Raw genomic sequence first — 21,367 nt, forward strand, 5'->3', positions numbered from 1 at the left:
CTAATAGCTATGGGGATTCATTTTTCCCTGGACTCCCCTGTGTGCCAGTCTGTCTGTCCCTTCTCCATGACAGTAACTCCCTCCTCATTGTAGCAACCGTGATCCATTTCTCTCCCAAGCCACATCTCCTTACTTGCTACCTTCTTTGATGTGGTTTCTTGTCTCCCTTTAGTTGTGGAGTTTGTTCTGCCAGCCTTCAGGTCAGTTTCTGGGGAATTTGGGATGATATGATAGTTGACTAATAATATTTGTGGGTCGAGGTGAGCCTAGGGTCCTCTTACTCTGCTGTCATCTTACCCTGTCATGGATTCCCTTTTATTTTTATTACAGGTTTTCAATTTGTTGTTGTTCATAAACAACTTAGGTGTATAGCAGTCTATTTTAAGTTGATGGTTTAAAACCATTCTGAAAGCATTTTTTACTCATTCCTCACATTTTATGTATATAAATATGGATATATCATATATATCATACTTGACATTCTCTTATTTTGTGAAGCACTTGACTGATTTTCATAGACACAATTTATTTTCCTGCATATGTGCTTTAACCTCCATACTAGTTTTATTAAGAGATTAATCTACTTTTGTTTGCATTTATCTGTGAGATTTTTTTCCTTTCATAATTTTCTTACTCCTGATTATGGCTTTTCTTCCCAAAGAATTCCTTTTATCACTTGTTGTGAAGCTGGTTTATTGGTGATGAATTCTTTTAACATATGTTCATCTAGGGAACCACCTCTCCGTCTATTCTAATAGAGAACTTTGGTGAGTAGTATGTTCTTGCTTGCAGTTTTTTTCTTTTCAGTACTTTGAATGTATCCTGGCACTTCCTTCTGGTCTGTAGAGTTTGTGCTGAAAACTTATCTGCTAGCTTCATAGGGTTTCGCTTGTATGTAACTTTTCTCTTTTAGCTTTAAAATTCTCTATCAGTACTTGCTGCCATTTTAATTACTATATGCCTTGGTGTGTATCTCCTTGGGTTAGGTTGGTTGGGGTTCTCCATGCCTCCTGGATCTGGATGTCTGCTGCCTTCCCCAGATTAGGAAGTTTTCAGCTATTGTTTTTTCAGATTTTACTGTCTGCATCTGTTCTCTTTCTGAGATTCCCTATAATGCAAATGTTACTATGCTTGATGATGTTGCTGAGATTCCTTAATCTGTTCATTATTTTTTCTTTTTCTCTTTAGCTTGGTTGATTTCCATTACTCTCTTCTATACCACTGATCCATTACGTGTCCTCTAGTCTATTACTAATTCCCTCTAGTGTATTTTTAATTTCAGGTGAGTTCTCCATCTGTTTCTTTTTTATATTTTCTATCTCGTTGAACATCTGAGATCCTCCACACTTTTCTCAAGTCCATTGAATAGCTTTATGACCATTACTTTAAATTCTCTCAGGTGTATTGCTTGTCTCCATTTCATTTAGCTCTTTTGTTTTGGTCTTTCATTTGGCTCATTCCTCTCATTTTGTCTCTCATTTTGTCTGTTTGTTTCTAAGTATTAGGGAAGTCAGTTTTGTCTCCTGCTCTTAAAGTGGCCTTAGAAAGAAGAGTTCCTGGGGTGCCCTGTAGCACAATATCCCCTGTTCACCAGGACCAGATGCTTCAGAGCTGTCTCCTATGTGGGTGTTTGTGCCCTTCTGTTGTGAGTGACCCACATGTGCTCTCAGTTCCAATAGGCTACTTTGCCTGTTGTGGGTACACTGGTTTGGTCCCTGTGCTGCTAAGGGGCCAGTGCAGGGCCACAATGGTCCTATAGTTGGATGCTGTCAGCAGTCAGACCAGATGCCTACCCTCAGCCCATCTACCAGGGCTGTAGTCTCATGGACATACAAAGCATTCTCATTTCCTTGTCCCCTGAGAGGCTTTTGTTGGTAGGCCAGGGCCTGTAGTCAGGCCCAGTGCCTGCTCCTAGCCTGTCTGCTGGGACTGTGGGTACACAGGTGTGTGTGGTTATCTTCCCCTCTCCTCGAGGCAGGAGTCACTTGGAGTGGTGCCAGTTCCTGCGGGGGCTGCTTGTGGGGTGTGTTGAGACAGAAGCTACGTTGGAGATACCTGCCAAATGGGGTGAGTTGGATGGGGCAGATATTCAGGAGAACATGGGGGTGGAGCATTAAGTCTTAGCAAGATAGATGGAGAGTATGCTCATTCTAAGTGTCTGGCTATCTAGCCTGGGGGTGGAGGGAAATGGTACTTGTCAAATATTTTGTTCTTGGAGAGTCTTCTGTTCCTGCCCCACCAGCACACATTGAGATTAGTAAATAACTCTTGATGTACACCCCAGGCACTTTTCAAATTGCTGCTTATATGCTATATCTCAGACAGGTTATGGGCCTTTAAGGACAGGGAATCATCCTATGACCCTCAGCTCTCCTGAAGCTAAGTATGTGAATTTTAAGTACTCAGTGTTAAGCCCTGATGATTGTAAAACTAACAAAGTTAAGCGCCTGTAGTTTTCAAAGACAAATGTTAAGGGTACTTGTCTTCCCAGTGCAGGTTCCCTGTGCCTGGAATGCCTGGTGTGTGAGCTCTATCATTATTGGTTAGTCTTCCTGAGGGTTTAATTCCCAACCATGAATCCACCCTTCCTACCCTTTTAAATGTGGCCTCTTATCTACCATGAATTGTGGAAACTCTGTTCTACTGGTCTTTTTCTGAGTTAGCCTGCTCATGTGGCTGTTATCTCAGTGTGTCCCTTGGAAAAAGACCTAATTTTTTTTTTTCCAGAAATTAGTTTTCATACAGCTGCTACAGTGCCTACACTAGTTTACATTCCCAATAACAGGGAATGAAGGTTCCCTTTTTGCCACATCTTCACCAACACTTGTCTTTTTGATTCTAACCATTCTGACCTGTGTAAGGTGCTACCTTATTGTGGTTTTGATTTGCATTTTCCTGATTATTAGTGTTGACCATCTTTTCATGTGTCTGTTGGCCAGCCATCTGTATGTTTTCTTAGGAAAAAATGTCTATTCAGGTCCTCTGCCCATTTTTTAAATCAGATTATTTGGAGGCTTTTTTGGTGTTGAGATGTTTAATTTCTTTATATGTATTTTGGATATTAAAACTTTATTGGATATATCATTTGCAAATACCTTCTCCTATGCAGTAGCTTGCCTTTTTGTTTGTTGGTTTCCTTTGCTGCGCAAAAGCCTTTGATTTTCATGTAGCCCCACTAGTTTAATTTTAGCTTGTTTCCCTTGCCTGAGGAGAAATCCCTAGAAAAATGTTGCTAGAGCCAATGTCAAAAAATTAATGCCTGTCTTCTTCCAGTTTTATGGTTTTAGTTCTCACAGTTAGTTAGGTCTTTACTTACTGTCTTGTGTTTGTGTATGGTGTAAGAAAATGAGGCTTTCAATACTATGTTGAATAGAAGTGGTGAAAGCATGCATCCTTGTTCCTGATCTTAGAGGAAAAATTCAGTTTTCACCATTGACTATGAGATCAGCTTTGTGTTTTTCATACACGGTCTTCATTATGTTGAGGTATGTTGCTTCTAAACCTATAGTGTTTTTTTACAAATGGATGTTGTATCTGCCAAATGATTTTTCTGCATCTACTGAACTCATATGGTTTTTATCCTTTCTTGCAATGTGATGTAACATGTGACTGATTAGCAAATACTGAACCACACTTGCATGCCTGGAGTAAATCCCTCGATTGTGGTGAATGATTTTAATGTATTTTGGATACTGTTTGCTGACATTTTATTAAAGATTAATCTGATACCAAAAATCATATACAAATACTACCAAAAAACCCCCAAAAAACTATAGGCCAGTATCTCTGATGAACCTAAATGCAGAAATCCTCAACAAAATACTAGTAAGCTTCATGTACCATTTTTAATCTTTTAGCTAAAAAAGAACCCTGAAAAAAGCAGAATATAAATTTTATTTAAAACACTATATACCAAAAATAGAATTTCACCAATATACAAAATTGAGATATTTTACATACTTTGTACATGTTCAGAATCTCTAATTTTATATTGATAGCACATGTCAATTTGTATTAGTCATATTTTAAGGGCTCAATACCCACATTAAATTGTAGAAAAAGAAACGGGTCTGTATCTTTCTATTGTCTGGTTTTACTAATTTACTTGGGGACAAACATGTGAATATCTGCTGTTGCCCAAATTCTACATTTTACCATTACAGGATCAGGATATACTACTAGCAGAATTTAAATATTAACCAAGTGAGACCAGCTACATCAGATACTAGAAAAATGGGGACAGAAGAGTTGCCATGTGAAGTTCACTTCAACCGTTCATCCACTTACAGATACTGACAACAGCTAACAGTGAGTAGACAGTCTTGTTAGTATTTATCAGAATTACTAATTTTCTGTATTTCCTTATGTGTGTGCATCTGTATCTCCAATGATACTCCATAATGAAAGGAACTACAGCCTTCCTTAGATGTGTTACACACAGCCATGGTCAGGTACTGTTAAATCAATGAATGTGGCCATGCTTTGATTATCAGCCTGAACCAGCTTGTCATTTCATTACTCACTGTTTTCTAGTGGTCAAGAAAAACCTAGTCCACATTTTCTTAATGAAATTTCTCAGTTTTTAGTAACTTAATCTAATTTTTAAAAAGGTAGTTGAGAAATTCCCCCACTAGGATAAATGGCATTTATCATGTCTTAATCAGATTCTGCTCCTCCAAACACAGAAAAAGCAGAACGGCTGAGGCACAAATAAATACAAGGAAACAGCCTCCTCTCTCAGCCTCCATCTGGAAGGAAGGAATAATAAACAGTGTTTCCTACCACAGTCAATAGTGGCATGGTTCTTAAGAGCTCTGGAGACTTCAGGAACTCCTTTGGCAAACCATTCTAAGTTGAACCACAGAAACACCATAGTAGCCATGACCAAAAAAAAAAAAAAAAAACCTAAAATCACAGGTAATACTATGACTAAAGGGCAAACCTATTAAAAAAAAAAAAAAAAAACAAGATCCAACTCATTTTTTAATGATATGAAAAACTATATTACAAAGTCCTTTTGCCAGTCTTCACAGTATAGAAATAATTTTATTTAGAATGTAAAATCTGGGAAAATGTCAAGATTGGGGAGAGTAGCTCTTACCTTTTTATTCTGTATACAATAAAATGGCAGTTTAATAATACTGGTATTTCCGACAGTAATTATAACTTTAATAAGCACCCAAAACTCCTAATCAAATATTTCCTGTTTTGTAGACTATGGGAATACACAAGCATTTCATACCATTCCCACATTTATTCATTTCCTGTATCTAAATCTTTAAAAAGCTGAATATTTAAAATCCACTGAAGAAAATTACTTTTCCCTTTTCTTTTTAGGTAAGTGTTCCAAAAGTGGGGTAAATTCAGCTTCCTCACTGTGTTTTCTTTTCTTTTTTTTCTTTTTATGGTCACTCTGGTAACCACTGGAGTCACTGCCTTGGAAAACAGGATCCTGGTCCTGATCTTCTTGGTGTTTTTTCTTCTTCTTCTTCTTTTTTGGCTCATTGTTCCAGAGGCTATTCACATCACCAATCTGTAGGTCTGTCTCTTTCTTCATTGTGGCATCTGCACAATCTGCTAGCTCTCTGTTATCATTTTCTATTTCATATGACTCTGGATCTTTCTTCTTTTTCTTTTTCTTCTTGAGAGGTTTTTCAATAATTTCTTCAGTGCCAGTTTCTGTTACTTCTTCAGAAACTGCAGAGCACTTGGTTTGTAAACTAAATTAACAGTTGAAAAAATTCACATAGCAATAAAAAAAAAAGAATAAAATGAGATCAAGAATATACCAATTTTTTTTTTTACTAAATGACAGCAGTACAAGATACAGAAGTATGGCATAAATTTCTAATATTCTATTGTTATCCCTTAGCCCATTAAAATGTCTGGGAAAGGTTAAAATTTTTCCAAAGTACTTCTTCCAGGCTGTTTTGATACTCAAAAATGACAAATTTTGTCAAAATGTAGCTTCTAAATTTTGGTTTGGTTTAGGAAAATTTGGTCACAATAAACATCACAATACCCAGGCTTATTAGCAAAAGAACTGACAAGTGATAAAATGTATACTTCCATTATCTATGAAATTAATGGAGTTTCCACCTACTCTCTCAATCCTCGTTTCATTTTTTCCCCTTAACCGTGCTTAAAGCAATATTAACACTAAAATAAAAACAAGGATCACTGAAGTAGCCCTCTCTCTGGAACTGCAGTCCTATACAGTAACATTAGCTACATATGACTAAGTAATTTCAATGAGGTAACTTTAATACTATGCAAATGTAACTTTAATACTACACAAATATAGCACACATTTCTATCATCACAGAACATTCTATTGGAAAACTGTTCCAAAACTTTTCAACCCGTACTCTTGTTAAAATCAAGGCAAAAATCTAAAAAAAAATTAACACTAGCAATATTCCCAAAACTTCTTTTTCCTTCACTCCATTAAACTTGGCTCCCATGGAACCAAGCTCAAGATGACAGTAGTTCTTAAAAGAATTTCAATACAAAGAAATTCAGAAATTATCTACCTGGCAAAATGACAGATTGCTTCAACTGTGCAAAAATAAAAGGCTAATAGTTATGCAATATGATCTTTTGGTTGTTAAAAAAATTAAACTAGAAAATTGAGTAAAATACGGAACAGTTAGCTAGATGTGTAGAGCTACAATATTCAATGCTTTGTCATAGCACTTAAGATTCCTATTTACAGTGACATTATGGTTTAGAAGCATAAGTATTCTAATAAAATTTATTTTAAAAGAGGGGCTTATGTGCTCTAAATTCAGAACTAAATAGAAATGACTAAGTATCTAAATTAAAATAATGTGATTAGGAACTGACCTAGTGATATTTAATTTTCCCCGAATGCAGAATACTCCAGCAGCATCTGAGTCCAAACGAAATACTTCAAATTCTAGTTCATCACCCACGTTTATCTCCAGGTTCTGCCACTGCTCAGTAGGCATCTGCTCAGGTTTTGGGATGGAGGCATTGAAACACCCGTGTACTAAACAGCCAATGTGGCTGGAAGACACTTTATTGACTGTACCCTGGGAAGAAAGGGGGGAAAAAAGGTAACATCAAGAAATCCAAAGAGTTTAAAACGTAAATAAAACTTTATAAGCTTCAAACTGATCTTCAAAGAGAAAACATCAAACTATGATATAATTTGATATGGAAAAAGTTTTTCAATTAAAATTTACATGTTATACTAAACCATCATTTTAGAACACTGTAGAGTTTTTAGAAAGCTCAAACTTTACTAAGTAATTGCATATCAATTGCCTAACTCGATAAACAACTACTCTTCCCACCTCTAAAAACTCCTCAGCTCCCAATACCGGATTCCCTGGGGAAGAGATTATAACCATATTAAAACCAAGCAGAAAATACTCTTTGATATGACCTAAATGTGAAAAGACCTCAAGGCAGAAAGCATATGCTTTCTATAACTAGGATCCACATTATATTTCTATAAACAGTCTGAATTTCAAAGCTTAAAGAGCATTCTTTAATAATTAACTTTAGCGTGATGTAAGCAATATATCAGAAGACAGCTTACCCTTCATATGCAGATCTTGAGAATGGCTACTCTGAATCACAGTAACATTTTTAGAAGCTTCAAACTAAGTGCTCTATGATCTTAAGCTTAAAATTAAAGTTTTAAAAACTTTAGTTTTCTTTTCCAAGAGTCAACATATATAACATACATAAATGAACATCTGAAATTTTTTAAATCATGTATTTTAAACTTTGACATTAACATATATACAGCCTTGTTTAATGTTAGCAACTCCTTATACATAGAAAATTCATTTGCTGTCATTATCAGGAGTCTGGTGTTCCCAGTGGTACATTGTGGATGGTATGGACAAACTAAAGTGCATCTGTGCAATGGAGTACTATTCAGCAGTGTAAAAAAAAAAAAAAAAACCAAAAAACTATCAAGCCATGAAAAGACCTGGAGGAACCTTAAATGCATACTGCTAAGTCAAAGAAGACAAGCTGAAAAGGCTACATGATATGATTCCAACTATACGAATCTGTGGAGAAGGTAAACTATGGAGACAGTAAAAAAGATCAATAGTTGCCAGGTTTCAAGAGGAGAGCAGAAGGGAGAGGGATAAATAGGTAAAATACAGAAAATTTTTAGAGCAGTGCCCAGTTATTCTATAGAATACAGCAATGGGGGGACAAATGTTATTGTGTTGTACATTCCATGGGTTTTAGAATGCACAACAGAGAAAATTTTAATTCTAGACTTAAAAGAATGTATCTATCAGCTTAACAACTGTAACAAATTTATCACACTAATACAATATGTCAATAATAGGAGTAACTGTGAGCTGGGGTGGGAGAATGAAGAGAGGCATTTTCAACTCTTTTTCTGTACATCTAAAACTGCTATAAAACACTAAAGCCTATCAATCAAATTAAGAAATAGGAAAAGGGAAGTCTTTTCAATATAGAGTTCTGGAACAAAACTGTTAAGAATAAGAAAACAATCTCAAGGGCCTACTTTATACACAAAAATTAAAGACTAGTCATAGAACTAAATGGAAAAGCTAAGACTAAAAAACCCTACAAGGCTTATAGAAACTATCTTCATAATCTAGGAGTAGGCAAGTTTCTTACACATGATCCAGAAAACAGTAACCAAAAAACAGGACAAATTGGACCTCATTAATATTAAAAACTTCTGTTTCTGAAATGATACCATTACGAGTTAAGAGACAAGTCACAGATTGGGGAAAAATATTCACATATACATTTATCTGAAAAGGATTTGTAGGAAGACTATAAACAGAACTATTCTACTTCAAAATACAAAAACCCAATTAAAAATGGGCAAAGCACTTCAGTAGCCCCCTTACTGAAACACATGAAAAAGAGCTCAAAGGAGAAATGCAAATTAAAATCATGAGAAACTAGTATATGCCCATAAGTAAAATCAAAAGACTGACAAAACCAAATGCTGGCAAGGATGCAGAGCAACTAGTACAGCTAAATGGGAAATTAGCCTGTGTTTCATAAAGTTAAACACCTACCCTGTGACTTAGCAATACTGCTTCTAGTTTTTACCTAAGAGAAATGAAAATGTACATTCACAGCTTTATTCATAAGAGCTCCAAACTGGAAACAACCCAAATATCGATCAATAAAGATGGGCAATTAAATTATGATACATTCATACAACTCAATACCATGAACGATGAAAAAAAACTACCAATACACCAAACAGCATGGATGAAATGCAAAAACATGTTGAGCTAAACAGGTCAGATTTTCAAACACTGTATAATGAAAAAAACTTTACAATAAATGTAATCGCAACAGTGGTTATATCTGGAATAGAGAGGATGGACCCAGAAAGGGCATGCGGCTCTTTCCAAAACAAAATGGTATATATGCTCTTAGCAGAATTCATTGAACTGCACACTATGATATGTGCATTTTGTTGTATGTAATTATACCTCATATTAAAAAAAAATTGAACTATCCAAATTTACTTGACGACTGGACCTTATTGTAGGGAAAAGAGTAAAAGGACTGATTTTTGTCATTTCATACTTTCTGTATAGTATGGTAGTACACTTACAGTAACTTACATATAGCAGGTAAGTGTGGAAATTTTTAGTACAAATCTACTGCCAACCTTCTTAGAGAAGAAAAACTACACTACAGCCATACTACTGGTATGGAGACTGGTTGTAGGATCTCAGTTGGGCAGCCCCAGGATACTCTTCCTACCAGTTTGATATTGAAAAACCTTTTAAAATTAGAAATGCCTTATAGATTTTGAAAGTAAAATTGACCTGTATTTTATTAGCAATAAAGGGTTAATAGTTCTTAAATGATTAACAAAAAATCAGAAATGCTTAAAAAATGTGTATATATATTCATATATATATATATATGTAACAATGCATACACCCAGAACTGTTGGTAGGAGAGAAAGGCAAGTGCAGAGCATAATGGGATATAGTTTAGTCAACTCACATCAATCTGTATTTCCAGCTTCTCTTGAAAAACTAAAAGACCTACCCCACAGGGCCTTCATTCCCAAGGCACATTATAGGTGCCCTGACCTCATCCTTCATTCACTTTCATTACCTGCCTGGGCTCACAACCCTTTGAATTTTCAGCTCCTCTTTGATTACTACATGATTTGAATCCTTTATAAAGAAACTATTTGTGTATAATTGAGAAGTAATAATTTTTTTAACCACTTAAGATCATTCTGGTGCTATCCAAAGAAGAGAATAAATTCTGAGACACATTCTCTGCACATACATGTGAGTTTTAGGAGAATGGAGTTTAAGAACTTACCAACATTGAACTGAGGGTAAATTTTTTTCTTTAAATTTTTTTGAAACCAAAAATAGCAATCCATTTGCTTCCCAAGTCTTTTAAAATTTTCCAAATTACATTATTATACAACTATACAAAGAAAGCTTAAAAATATATATATATACATATATATATAAATACATACCATAAGCTTTTGCCCTGGTTCAGGACAGAAAATAACAAAATCTGCTTCAATGTTAAGATGAATGTGTCCTTGATCATCATAAATATCTCCCAGTTCACCCACTACTTTGATGTTATCATATGCAATGGGGACACCTAAAAGGCTATTAAAAAAGAAAAAAATATATTTTTATTCTCCTTTAAACGAGGCTATTATCATACTGATTAAATAACTATATAACCACACATGCCAAAACACAATAGCATATTATTAATCCCTAACAACTTGAGTAATTCAATTCCACCAAATGGTTCCAATAAATTAAGTTAAAAATGATTCAAGATAGGTACCCAGAAACAAAATGTCCAATTATGCATGAGCAGTAGCTATGCATCTAAATTCTAGTCATGCTAGAATGAGGGGGGAAAAAAAAAAAGACTTGCAAGAAAAATGTTTCTATTTCTGAGTGTAACTGAATCAAGACAATTTGGGTATTATCCACCATTGCTGAATTTCTGTACTAGATGGCCCACAGTAAGAGAAGTATTAGTCACAGGTGAAGCCCCTGAATATTAAAGCCAATGACTTAAGGGCAAAAAATCCTCAAACTGCCAACTGCTAGTAATAAATAGAAATGTTAATAAATGAAATATGTAGTTTTATTTATTAAGAACTGATTGTGCCACTTTAGTCTACATAGTATGACAGGATTAGGGGGCAACTACTATTTCAAAATGTCATTTCCAAGTACTTAAGAAATTTTAACTATGAAGGAGGTACATCTGGTGGCTCCACTACTACACCCACTACTTATTCAAGAAAACTTCTCAGACTCCCCAAGGCCAGGCTGAAATCACTCCTCCACTCCTAGAAGACCATGGCACAGCATCATCATTGAACTTGATCTCATTTTATTGACTATCTGTGTATATTTGCATTCCACACACTACTCTAAGGCCCGTAAGAGCACAGAACATTTTTGTTGAACTCTACTAAATTTCTGAAACTACTCACATAGCATAAGAAAAAGAATTTATCCCTAATAGCTGTTGCTTAAACAAAACAGCCAGGAACCACTAGAAAGGAACTTAAACAACTATCAAATCAAGACGACCATAAACTCAGGGACTTACTCCAGAAAGCATTTTTTTTTCAATTGTTAATTTCTGCATGTGTTTCCCCAAGCAAGAACTGCATCACTAGGACAGTCTTAGGAGCACAGAAAACCCAGAAGTCTACATGACCTCTGAATGAGGAACAAACAGATTTGTAAATAGGCGGACATAGAATCTAACTCTACACAGATAGATATCAAAATATATATGTGTATATATACTTATATGTTTATATATACACACGTACCCATACACACACACCAACATAAAGTCATGTCTGCATCATCTCAATATACATTAAAATTTCCAGGAATGCAGTAGCAAATTCAAGGGCAGATTATTAAGTAGGGAATTCTACTGAGAACTATTCAATTACTTCCAGAAAAGCATTCCACCAATGGAGACACTGTATGTGTTCTCTGAGTTGTCAACTCAAAACCCCTGCATCAATCCACCCTTGTAACAGACACATTCACGATTCTAGGGATCAGGGCCGAAGTCAGATTACTTCAGTCTTCCCACATAGTCATGCTTGAGCATTATCACCTTGCAACACATTTTATGGTATTGTGTTGGAGCACTCGGATTTTTTTTTTTTGCAATTGTGTAGGTAGGTTATATTACCTTTAGGTTTCAATTCACAGTAAAATGTGTTTTCATGATAGTAAAGTTAGTAACGCAAACTATTTATTATAAGAGAAAGGTATTGCGTTCTGTAGAGTTCAAAATTGATAACTAGGGAATGTGACCAAAGAGCCTAAGCCCAAAAGGATTTGTGTAAATCCATCAAACCTTTGAGAAACCATTTACTGGACATCTAAATTTTTTTCCAAATAAAATACTGAAAATATTGATTACTGAACACAGGTTTATCTACTTTTGTCTTATTACAGAAAAAGTAAGGATAAACTTGGATCTGTTCATAAACGTTTTACGCTTATTGAAAGATTGTACCAAAGAGGGGGAGTGACCTTGGGAGGGAGGGACTCCTTGCAAGTGCAGAGAGGGGAGGGGAGAAGACTTTGCCCCAGGCTCCCCAGGTTGGGGGACCACACTGACAAGACAGATCCCCATATTTGGCTTTGAAAACCTGAGGAGACTGCCTTCCCCAGTTTCTTTTGTTTGTTTGTTTTTTTTAAAGATTTTATTTGTTTATTTGACAGAGATAGAGACAGCCAGTGAGAGAGGGAACACAAGCAGGGGGAGTGGGAGAGGAAGAAGCAGGCTCATAGCGGAGGAGCCTGATGTGGGGCTCGATCCCATAATGCCGGGATCATGCCCTGAGCCGAAGGCAGATGCTTAACCAGATGCTTAACTGCTGTGCCACCCAGGCGCCCCTGCTTTTTTTTTTTTTTTAAACAATCAACAAGGCTTAACACCCAGGGCTTTAAAAATTAGCAGCCTCAAAACATTAAGGGGCTGGAGGGGGATGGAAAATGCAGTCCCTGCCCTTAAAGTGACAGTACAACCAGTAGCCCCACTAACATACAGCTCAGCAGCAGCAATTTGAAAAATGCCTGGGGTATTACAGGAAGGAGATTTATTTAATAATCTCAAGAGCACGGGCTGGAGAGGCAGGGAACTTTTGGGAGATTTCTCCAAGAACAAAAGAGCTTGTGGGTGCCATTTCCCTTCCCAGCACCCGCCCCCAGCCTAAATACAGGGACAGCTACAGGACCTAGCGCAGCACAGCAATCTCCACCTAGCTTGCTAAAAGCATGCCCCAGCCACAGATTTTTGTGGATCCACCCTCTCCAGGCCTCTGCAGAAGTCTTCCCAGGCTGCTTCAGCTCCCCTCCCATAGCAGACCAAAGTAACAGATCTTGCCAGCACCGTATACAGCACACTCAGCTTCCCTGTTCTGCACATCTTGGCTGAAGACCATCCAAAGTAGTGCTGCAAGCCTTGCACTGTACATGCAGCCCCAACGGGCCAGCACCACTCCAAAGGGACACTTGCTCCTGGGAAAGGGAAAATAACAGCCCACACCAATCCAGCTGCAGCCCCAGCAATGGACGAGAGACAGACATCTGGTCTAACTGCAGGCCCAGCCCACCAACAAAAGCTTCTCAGGTGTCCGGCTGTGCTATGTTTCCTATTCATCAGAAACTGGCACTTCAGGGGTGTCTCTTATGTGTGTTGTGTGTGCCCTGCTTTTGTGGCTGAGCCATGTTTTCCTTCAGTCCAGTTGTCTGCAATGGCTCTCTTTACCTTTGTGTGCATGCAGGGTTTGGGCCTTGTGTTGTTAGTGGGCTAGTCTAGGGCCACCTTGGGCTTGAATTGAGCCAGAGCAGTCTTTTGTAGCACCAAATTCAAGGGTGCTTTCCCTGTGTGGTCACTCTGTTAAAATGGCAAGGTTTCCCTGGAATATTGGTCTGCTCTTCATAGAAAAATGTAAAAGGTTTTTCCTTTATATGCCCAGAAAAAACAAAGTTTGCTACCAGGTCTTTAATTACTTAGTAAATCTAAATCTTCTCAATACTAAAAAAGCTAAGTTTTGCTAACAACTATGTAACCTTCTGTATTTGCCTTCAGAATCTCTTACTGCCATCTAGGTTAAGTAAGTATTTAAGTTTTAAGTTTTGTAATGATCTGTGGTCCTTTTTAGGCATGTGCTTTATTATTTAGAAGATTTTATTTATTTATTTGAGAGAGAGTGTGTGCACAGGTGCGGGAGCACAAGCAGGAAGACAAGCAGAGGGAGAGGGAGAGACACACTCCCCCCTGAGCAGGAAGCCCTATGTGGGGCTTGATCCCAGGAACCTAGGATCACAACCTGCAGTAAAGGCAGAAGCTTAACCGACTAAGCCACCCAGGCACCCCTAAGCGTGTGCTTTAAAAACCTTCTGATATTTTTAACGAATTTCCCAAAATTCAAATTCTAAAAAAAAGTCTTTTTAACTAATAAGGATTATTTGGTTATGTTAAATTACATGGGAAGCATTGTTAGATAAGTGATGATAAATCTTTTTAGATTATATTGCTGTGAAATTCCTCAAGTTTTAATATATCCTGGTACAACATCATTACCTGTAATTCTTTTTTTTTTTTTTTTAAGATTTTATTTATTTATTTGACAGAGATAGAGACAGCCAGTGAGAGAGGGAACACAAGCAGGGGGAGTGGGAGAGGAAGAAGCAGGCTCATAGCAGAGGAGCCTGATGTGGGGCTCGATCCCATAACGCCGGGATCACGCCCTGAGCCGAAGGCATACGCTTAACCGCTGTGCCACCCAGGCGCCCCAATTACCTGTAATTCTGATTACTGAAGTACTATCACAGAAATAATCAGATTTCCTTGTCAACTGCCCTATAATGAAATCTCATATGATCTTTAACCATGGCCTTTTTTGAGTCTTTTGTCATTTACAGTTACTATTCTGATGCTCTTACAAATGTGTTTCATCTTCAAGGAGAACCAGAGAGAGGACTTTTGGGAAACACAGGTTTCTGATACCCTTAAGATCATAAAACTAAGCCACGTAGGAATTACTGAGAATGGGAAAACTATTCAAACTGAAAAGGAATTAGTAACATGAGACTAAATGAATCAAAGATGATTATAGTTTTTATGACCCTTGCTTGAAACAACATTGGTTCTCTAATGTTTGCTCTTCAGGATTTAAGGATTTAACAATAATCTTTTTCTGATTCCTCCAGAATTCAGAAACTCTGAGTATTCTTACCTTCATGGCAATTATAGTTATTTGCATAACTTCACTAAGAATCTCTTAACAGGTCACCATTAGAAAGACTGATTCTATTACCAAGGCTTTGACTGGAATGTCCTATTTGAGAAAGACATGCATAGACTCAGATATGACCAGACAGGTTTAAGGAACTAAGGTTGACTTTACGGAGCCAATGAAGCCCCCTGGAATAACTGGCATAGTTGGTACCTTATTTACAGGGTTCCCAGGAGCCTTACCTGGTAAACAAGGAAGGTACCTACTGACAGGCTCAGGAACATCAGGATATTTTGGGGACCCCAAAAAGTGAAGAAATAATCAGATCTTTTAAGGTGCTGAAAGTGAGTCTTTGGCAAGTATTTGGCTTGGCTCTTAGCCTTGAATGGCTGCTAAAAGCTCAATCTGAAATTCCTTATGAGATGTTCCAGCAAAGCAGATCTGAAAGAATATATGCAACCAGTCACTACTCTTGTACTTAGTAAGTATTTAGGCCAAACTGGTTAAAAATGGACTTGTTTTAAACAAATTAGTCTTAATTTGGCTATTGCTGATGGAAATGAGGGTGATTTTGGAGAGAAAAAATTGTTTCAGTAATGTACCTTTATGGGTGTTAGATTCTAGTTCTAATTAATTGTTGTCGAATGTTTACTGTTTACCTGTAACACCGGGCTGGATCCTGAATTCTTCTAGTTTCCTCGAATATCTGGATTTTTACCCACTTATACACTTACACACCTGACTTTGAAAGCTCACCTGGAGGACCACCTCCTAAAATGAGACAACTGTTTAACTGAACTGACCTGATATACCTCATTATGAAATGTGGAATAAGATACTAAGACCATACATTAGAGTTACCAAAAAATGCCTCTATGAAGGATGGGGGCTCAACTTAATATTAAGGGTTATCTGCAATTGGATGCAAGGCAATTTCATTCCTCAATCCTGATCTATGCCCCTTTTCAGCAGGAAGTAGCTGGAGTCATTCCTGTCATTCAAGAATGAGAAATGATGTAAGACCATGGTGGTATGGGAACCAAACAGAGATATTGTGTTCTTGCCAAATGAATATTTGCCATGTCTATTGACTCTCAAACACTTGTCTTATTAACCCAGCCCCACACTGCTGATGTCCCTCCTTCTTGCCCCAGGAAGTGTCACCCTGTTGTGGGCCACCACTTACGCTGAAATTCACAATTGCTTTGATGGCTGTGTCTGTGGAAAGGATCACTTTTGCTGACACATCCACTTGATGACTGACTCACCTCTTTACCAGGTCACTGGGGAACTATATACTTCTAAGTATTTTCTTTTGTCTTATAAGCATAGTAACCTCATGTTACTGTTTATATTACTGCCATGACGTAGGTATGCAACCCAACTCCCAATATCTGGCTCTAAGTTCATCACGTTTGAATGGCATGTATACTATACACACTGTACAAGCCAAATAGATGTTAGGAGTAAAGCGCATGAATGCTGACAATACTGACCCCATGTTTAGCCCTCCATCTTGTTCATGTCTGGGTGATGACATCCCTCAGGACTACGGATTCCACGCCCCCTGGAGGTTAAGGCGTCCTGACCACAATGTGGGAAGGCTCATTCTGGTCTTCCCTGAAGTTATTTAGATAACTAGAAGGGGTAACATACTTTCCTCCCCCACCTTCTGGAGCACATGTGGCGCCACAAAGTCTGGTAAGTGTTAGACCTCTGACCCCACCACAATGCCCTCTAAACATCCCTTTGCACTCTGTAAATGTGAACTAAGGTCCAGACACTGTGGAGAATAGCTGTGTGGATGCCTGGATCGTCACCTGCCCAATCCCCCCTGTCAGTAAATTACCCAGAATAAAACTCCGTGTGAATGGTATGGAGTCAACTGCTTCATTTTCCAATCTCAAAGTGCCTCTCAGTTTGGGGGATGCTTTATTGTCCCTCCTCTACCTCCCAACACTCCCCTTTCCTCATTTCTTAAAGTGAAGCAAGTCCTCCTGATCCTACAGGATGGCCCCAAAGTCTGTAAACCTACCTATATGTGATAAATGATCGACTGACATTACATATCTTGATATGTTCAATGAGTGGTCCCTAATTAGAAATGCATAGTTCGACATGTGCTGCTTTATTTGCACTGAATACGTCAGTCTTTACCACAATGGGGTAGTGGGGTACCCCAGTGTGGTAATGGGGGTGAGGGGAGGAGAGGGTGTAGAGTGGGCAGTCCTCATCTGTTCATAGTGCAGCCTGCTCCACACGGCCACACTATCCCATTCAGTAAATGAAATTATCATTCAGGGCCGCCTGGGTGGCACAGTGGTTGAGCGTCTGCCTTCGGCTCAGGGTGTGATCCTGGAGTTATGGGATCGAGCCCCACATCAGGCTTCTCCGCTATGAGCCTGCTTCTTCCTCTCCCACTCCCCCTGCTTGTGTCCTCTCTCGCTGGCTGTCTCTCTCTCTCAATAAATGAATGAAATCTTTAAAAAAAAAAAAATATCATTCAATCAGTTCCTTATATCTCTGGTGTAATGGCTCTCTGACTGGGGACACTTCCCCTTAGCCTGTCAAGTGGAGGAACTGACTGGTTCCAGGAAGTGCTAACATATATCAAACACGGCCTCTTCCCAGATTTTATGACCATTTTTATATCCTTAAATCTCTCAAATCCATACTCTCCAGTCATTTTCTCTTGCACAATTTTAACAATCCCTTAATTGGTCTCCATGTCTCCAGTCTCTCTCCCCTTAACTCACTAGCTAATGCAACCAAGTGTGGTTTCTTAAACTGTGCACCTGACTGTCCCAGAGATCAGACATTTACTACACTCTCCAGAGTGCACCAGATTTCAGAGTTGGAGGGCACCAAGAGGATGAAGTGCTAAGCCTGCTTAAGCAAACGGAAAAAGGGAAACAAAAACAAACCTAGCAGACCGGAAGGAAAGAGAAAAATGTCCATCCTGAGTTGTCCCCCATGCTGTCTTTGCCCTCATCTCCAACTGCATGCAATGTCTTTTCCCCTAACTTAAGTTTTACTCCAGTTACATAGTACTTAACAATTCTCTGACCAAAGCAGTCTATTTTATATCTGCTATCCATTTGTTTATGCCACATTTTTTTGCCTGGAATACTACCATCTCAAAGAACCCTTTTCCTATTAAGTTGTTCTCAAAGATCCTAATATCACTACTCTTCCTCTTAATGTAACTTACTTTAGATTTCTGTCAAATTTTAACACTTCACTGGATTTTTCTGGCTTACATTTCTATCTTTATTAGAGCTCACGGTTTCTTGAAACAGGGATCTTGTTTGGTAGTGGTGGTGGTGTGTGTATGTGTGTTTAGTCCCAAGTCCCTGGTATACAAAATAGGCACACAACAAGTGTGTTGGTGCTTGGAGTAAGCTGTACATTCCAGACTTGCTTGATTCTTAACCTGTTCAGAATCCCTTGAGAAAGTAAACACTTTGGATACTTTACCCAAGAAAACCGGACTGCAAATTTACCAGAGGGGAGGGAGGGGGTCATGAAATTCCTGAAGAGCAAGAAGGACTCCTTAGGTATTCCACTCGTCCTAGTTTTAGAACCCCTGCTTTTCAGGCAAAGTAGTCTACTGCAGTATTAAAGTACACATGCTCCCTCCCTCTGACCCTCCACTTTTGTAACTACAGGTTTTTTCTGAATATATTAATTTTAAATGGGCCACAAAGTTTTTTCACCTTCAAACCCAACAGACAAGCCAGTTAGACTAAACTGTTCTTAAAAACCAAAACAAAATTGTACTTTCCTCATCCATGATCAGGTCCAAGACAAAAAACCCAGCGAAAGTACCAGAGCCAAAATAAACAACAGAAGCTCTTTCATGGTTTCCAAATCAACAACTGGACTAATGCTTTATGTGCAATTTTTTATAGAACGAGAGAGAATTTAAGTACTGCATTCGAAACTTCCAATGTCAAACACACAGAACTGGGCCTCCCAGGTCTCTAGACTCCTGGTCTATTCTTACCCCTACGCGCCAGTTCTAGAACAAGCTTCTCCACCCCCTCCACCGACAAAATTCACGTCACCTTTACGTTTCCCTTCTTGCCTATAAAATGGACTCTGTACAGATCCCGACTAGGGAGATATTGTTTTGGGCCGGATGAAGACTCCAGAACGCCTCGAGCCTAGTAAGCTCCAGGTGGCCGGCGCTCTTTCCCATTCACCCCTTTCCTGCTACGCCATCAGCACGTCACCCACCACCCCCTCCTGTGCTTAAAAGGGGTGGCAGGCTGCGTTATGGCGTTGTCGGCGCGGCAGAGGAAAAGACTAAGAGACTGGTACCTCTCGGAATAGCGCAGGAGCTCTGCATCTAGCTGTTCCCGGATACCGGTGCGTTTCCGGTTAAGGTAACGCGGCGACAAAGCGATGTGTCTTCGGTGCGGGCCTGCCACCAGGCAAGAGTAGTGGCTATTCACCAGCGCACAGGCGGCCGCGTAAGTCGGCAGCTCTAGGCAAGGCAAGACGCCAGCCTGTCCTACCACCGGCCCCTCAGAGGTCGCCTTTGGCGGCGGAGCCTCTGAACAACCCGCAGCCATGTCGCTGGTCAGGTTTCCCGCGGCGCGCACAGTTGACGCAGGCACAACCGCCTATTTCACGACGCCGGATTCTACGTCATCCAACAGAGAGCACGCCCCTAGGAAATTTCTCTCCTTCAGTTGCATTAGGCACCTCTGACCAGCAGAGGGCAGCAACTTTTTCGCAGTGGAGCCCGTGCTTACGTGTTAAACATGCTCCAAAGAAGACCCGCCACCATCTCCTCTCTTCAGGGCGGGCAAGCCTTTATTTTCGCTAAGGTCATCTTTGGATTTAGTATGTAGGTTTAATAGGGCTTACCCTTTGATAATTTCCAGTAGTAAATTTTACAAGTGTGGACAATATAATAATAAACTTTAAAATTTTAGGGAATATATTTTCTGCAGGGAATCCAATCCTAAAAAGCAGCCCAGATGCCTCAAATGCAACACCTCCTAAAATAAACCCATCGTCTCTCCCGTCTGGATTCTCTGTTCATTCTGTAACAACTCATTCAGGAAATCTTAACACCACTTTCCAAATGGCTCAGTTCAGCTGTTATCCTTAGAGGCTCTCTTGTACCCTCAAATACCAAATCAGCCCCAAGGTTTGCGGGGTCGCAAGCATAAATATCAGTCTATTCAGATACTTCTGTCTGTCCTCACTTCCAAAGCTACAGAAGTGCCTCTGAAAGCTTAACCCTATGGTCAAGAGGACACTCGGGAACATCCGAAACACAAATACAACCATGACTTGTCCACATAGGAGCCCCCGTTTTCTCAGGATGACACAGATTCCTTAATAGGGCTCTTAGTTACTTACAAGACCATATTAGGGTCTGCTGCGAGCACAGCAGTTTCGTTTATCACATTCCCCACTTTACATTATCTGTTAGCCACCAGTCCTGCTCACTGATTCACTTTCACCTTGCTCCCTTTCTTTTCCATCAGTTCCTGCTACCTGGAAGCATAGTGACTTCTCTCAAATGGGAAAACTGTACTCATGTGTCAAATTTTAGCTTAGATTTTTGCATCCTCTTCCTCTGCAGTTTACTACCACTCTGCCGGTCTTCCCAGCCCCCATCTAATTCAAGATGGGGGATTAGCTTCCCCACTTTTGTAAATTACCACCATCAATTGCCTATTGATCTGCCTGTTCCTTGACAGACTCCAAGCTCACTAAGGCAGGAACCATGGTAACTGTCTTTTTCACCACTGCAACCCTCTATGACTCAACACAAAAGAAAACAAAATAGCCAATGCATAGGAAATGAGTGAATGAATGAATGAATGAAATAACAGGCAATAAAGAGCTCAAAATCTAATGAGGAAATAGGATCTAAATGTACATACACAACAGCATTGCACTAAATGCCAAGAGAAATGCATAGCAGTTAGTGGTGTGACTTCTAACACATCTCCACCTCCCCTAGATACTGCAAAAAGAGTCTAAACCGCTCTCAATTTGTTTTTCTGCCTGTAAGATAGGGATAATAATGTACATACCCTGCTCACTATAGAAATGGTAGGAAGT

At 39.0% G+C, this 21,367-nt stretch overlaps 1 protein-coding gene across 1 annotated transcript; it reads right to left on the minus strand.

Annotated features, from left to right (window-relative positions):
* Nucleotides 1-3,877: 3,877 nt before the first annotated feature.
* POLR1F (RNA polymerase I subunit F) lies at nt 3,878-19,909 on the minus strand. Its single transcript, XM_002915373.4, is given in 5 exon segments — nt 3,878-5,334; nt 5,336-5,720; nt 6,847-7,055; nt 10,502-10,643; nt 19,604-19,909. Coding segments are annotated over 5 exon segments (1,071 nt in total). The 5' UTR covers nt 19,858-19,909; the 3' UTR covers nt 3,878-5,253.
* Between the last annotated feature and the right edge of the window lie 1,458 nt (nt 19,910-21,367).

The sequence above is a fragment of the Ailuropoda melanoleuca genome, chromosome 1, assembly GCF_002007445.2.
Source record: "Ailuropoda melanoleuca isolate Jingjing chromosome 1, ASM200744v2, whole genome shotgun sequence".
In the NCBI taxonomy this organism is placed as follows: Eukaryota; Metazoa; Chordata; class Mammalia; order Carnivora; family Ursidae; genus Ailuropoda; species Ailuropoda melanoleuca.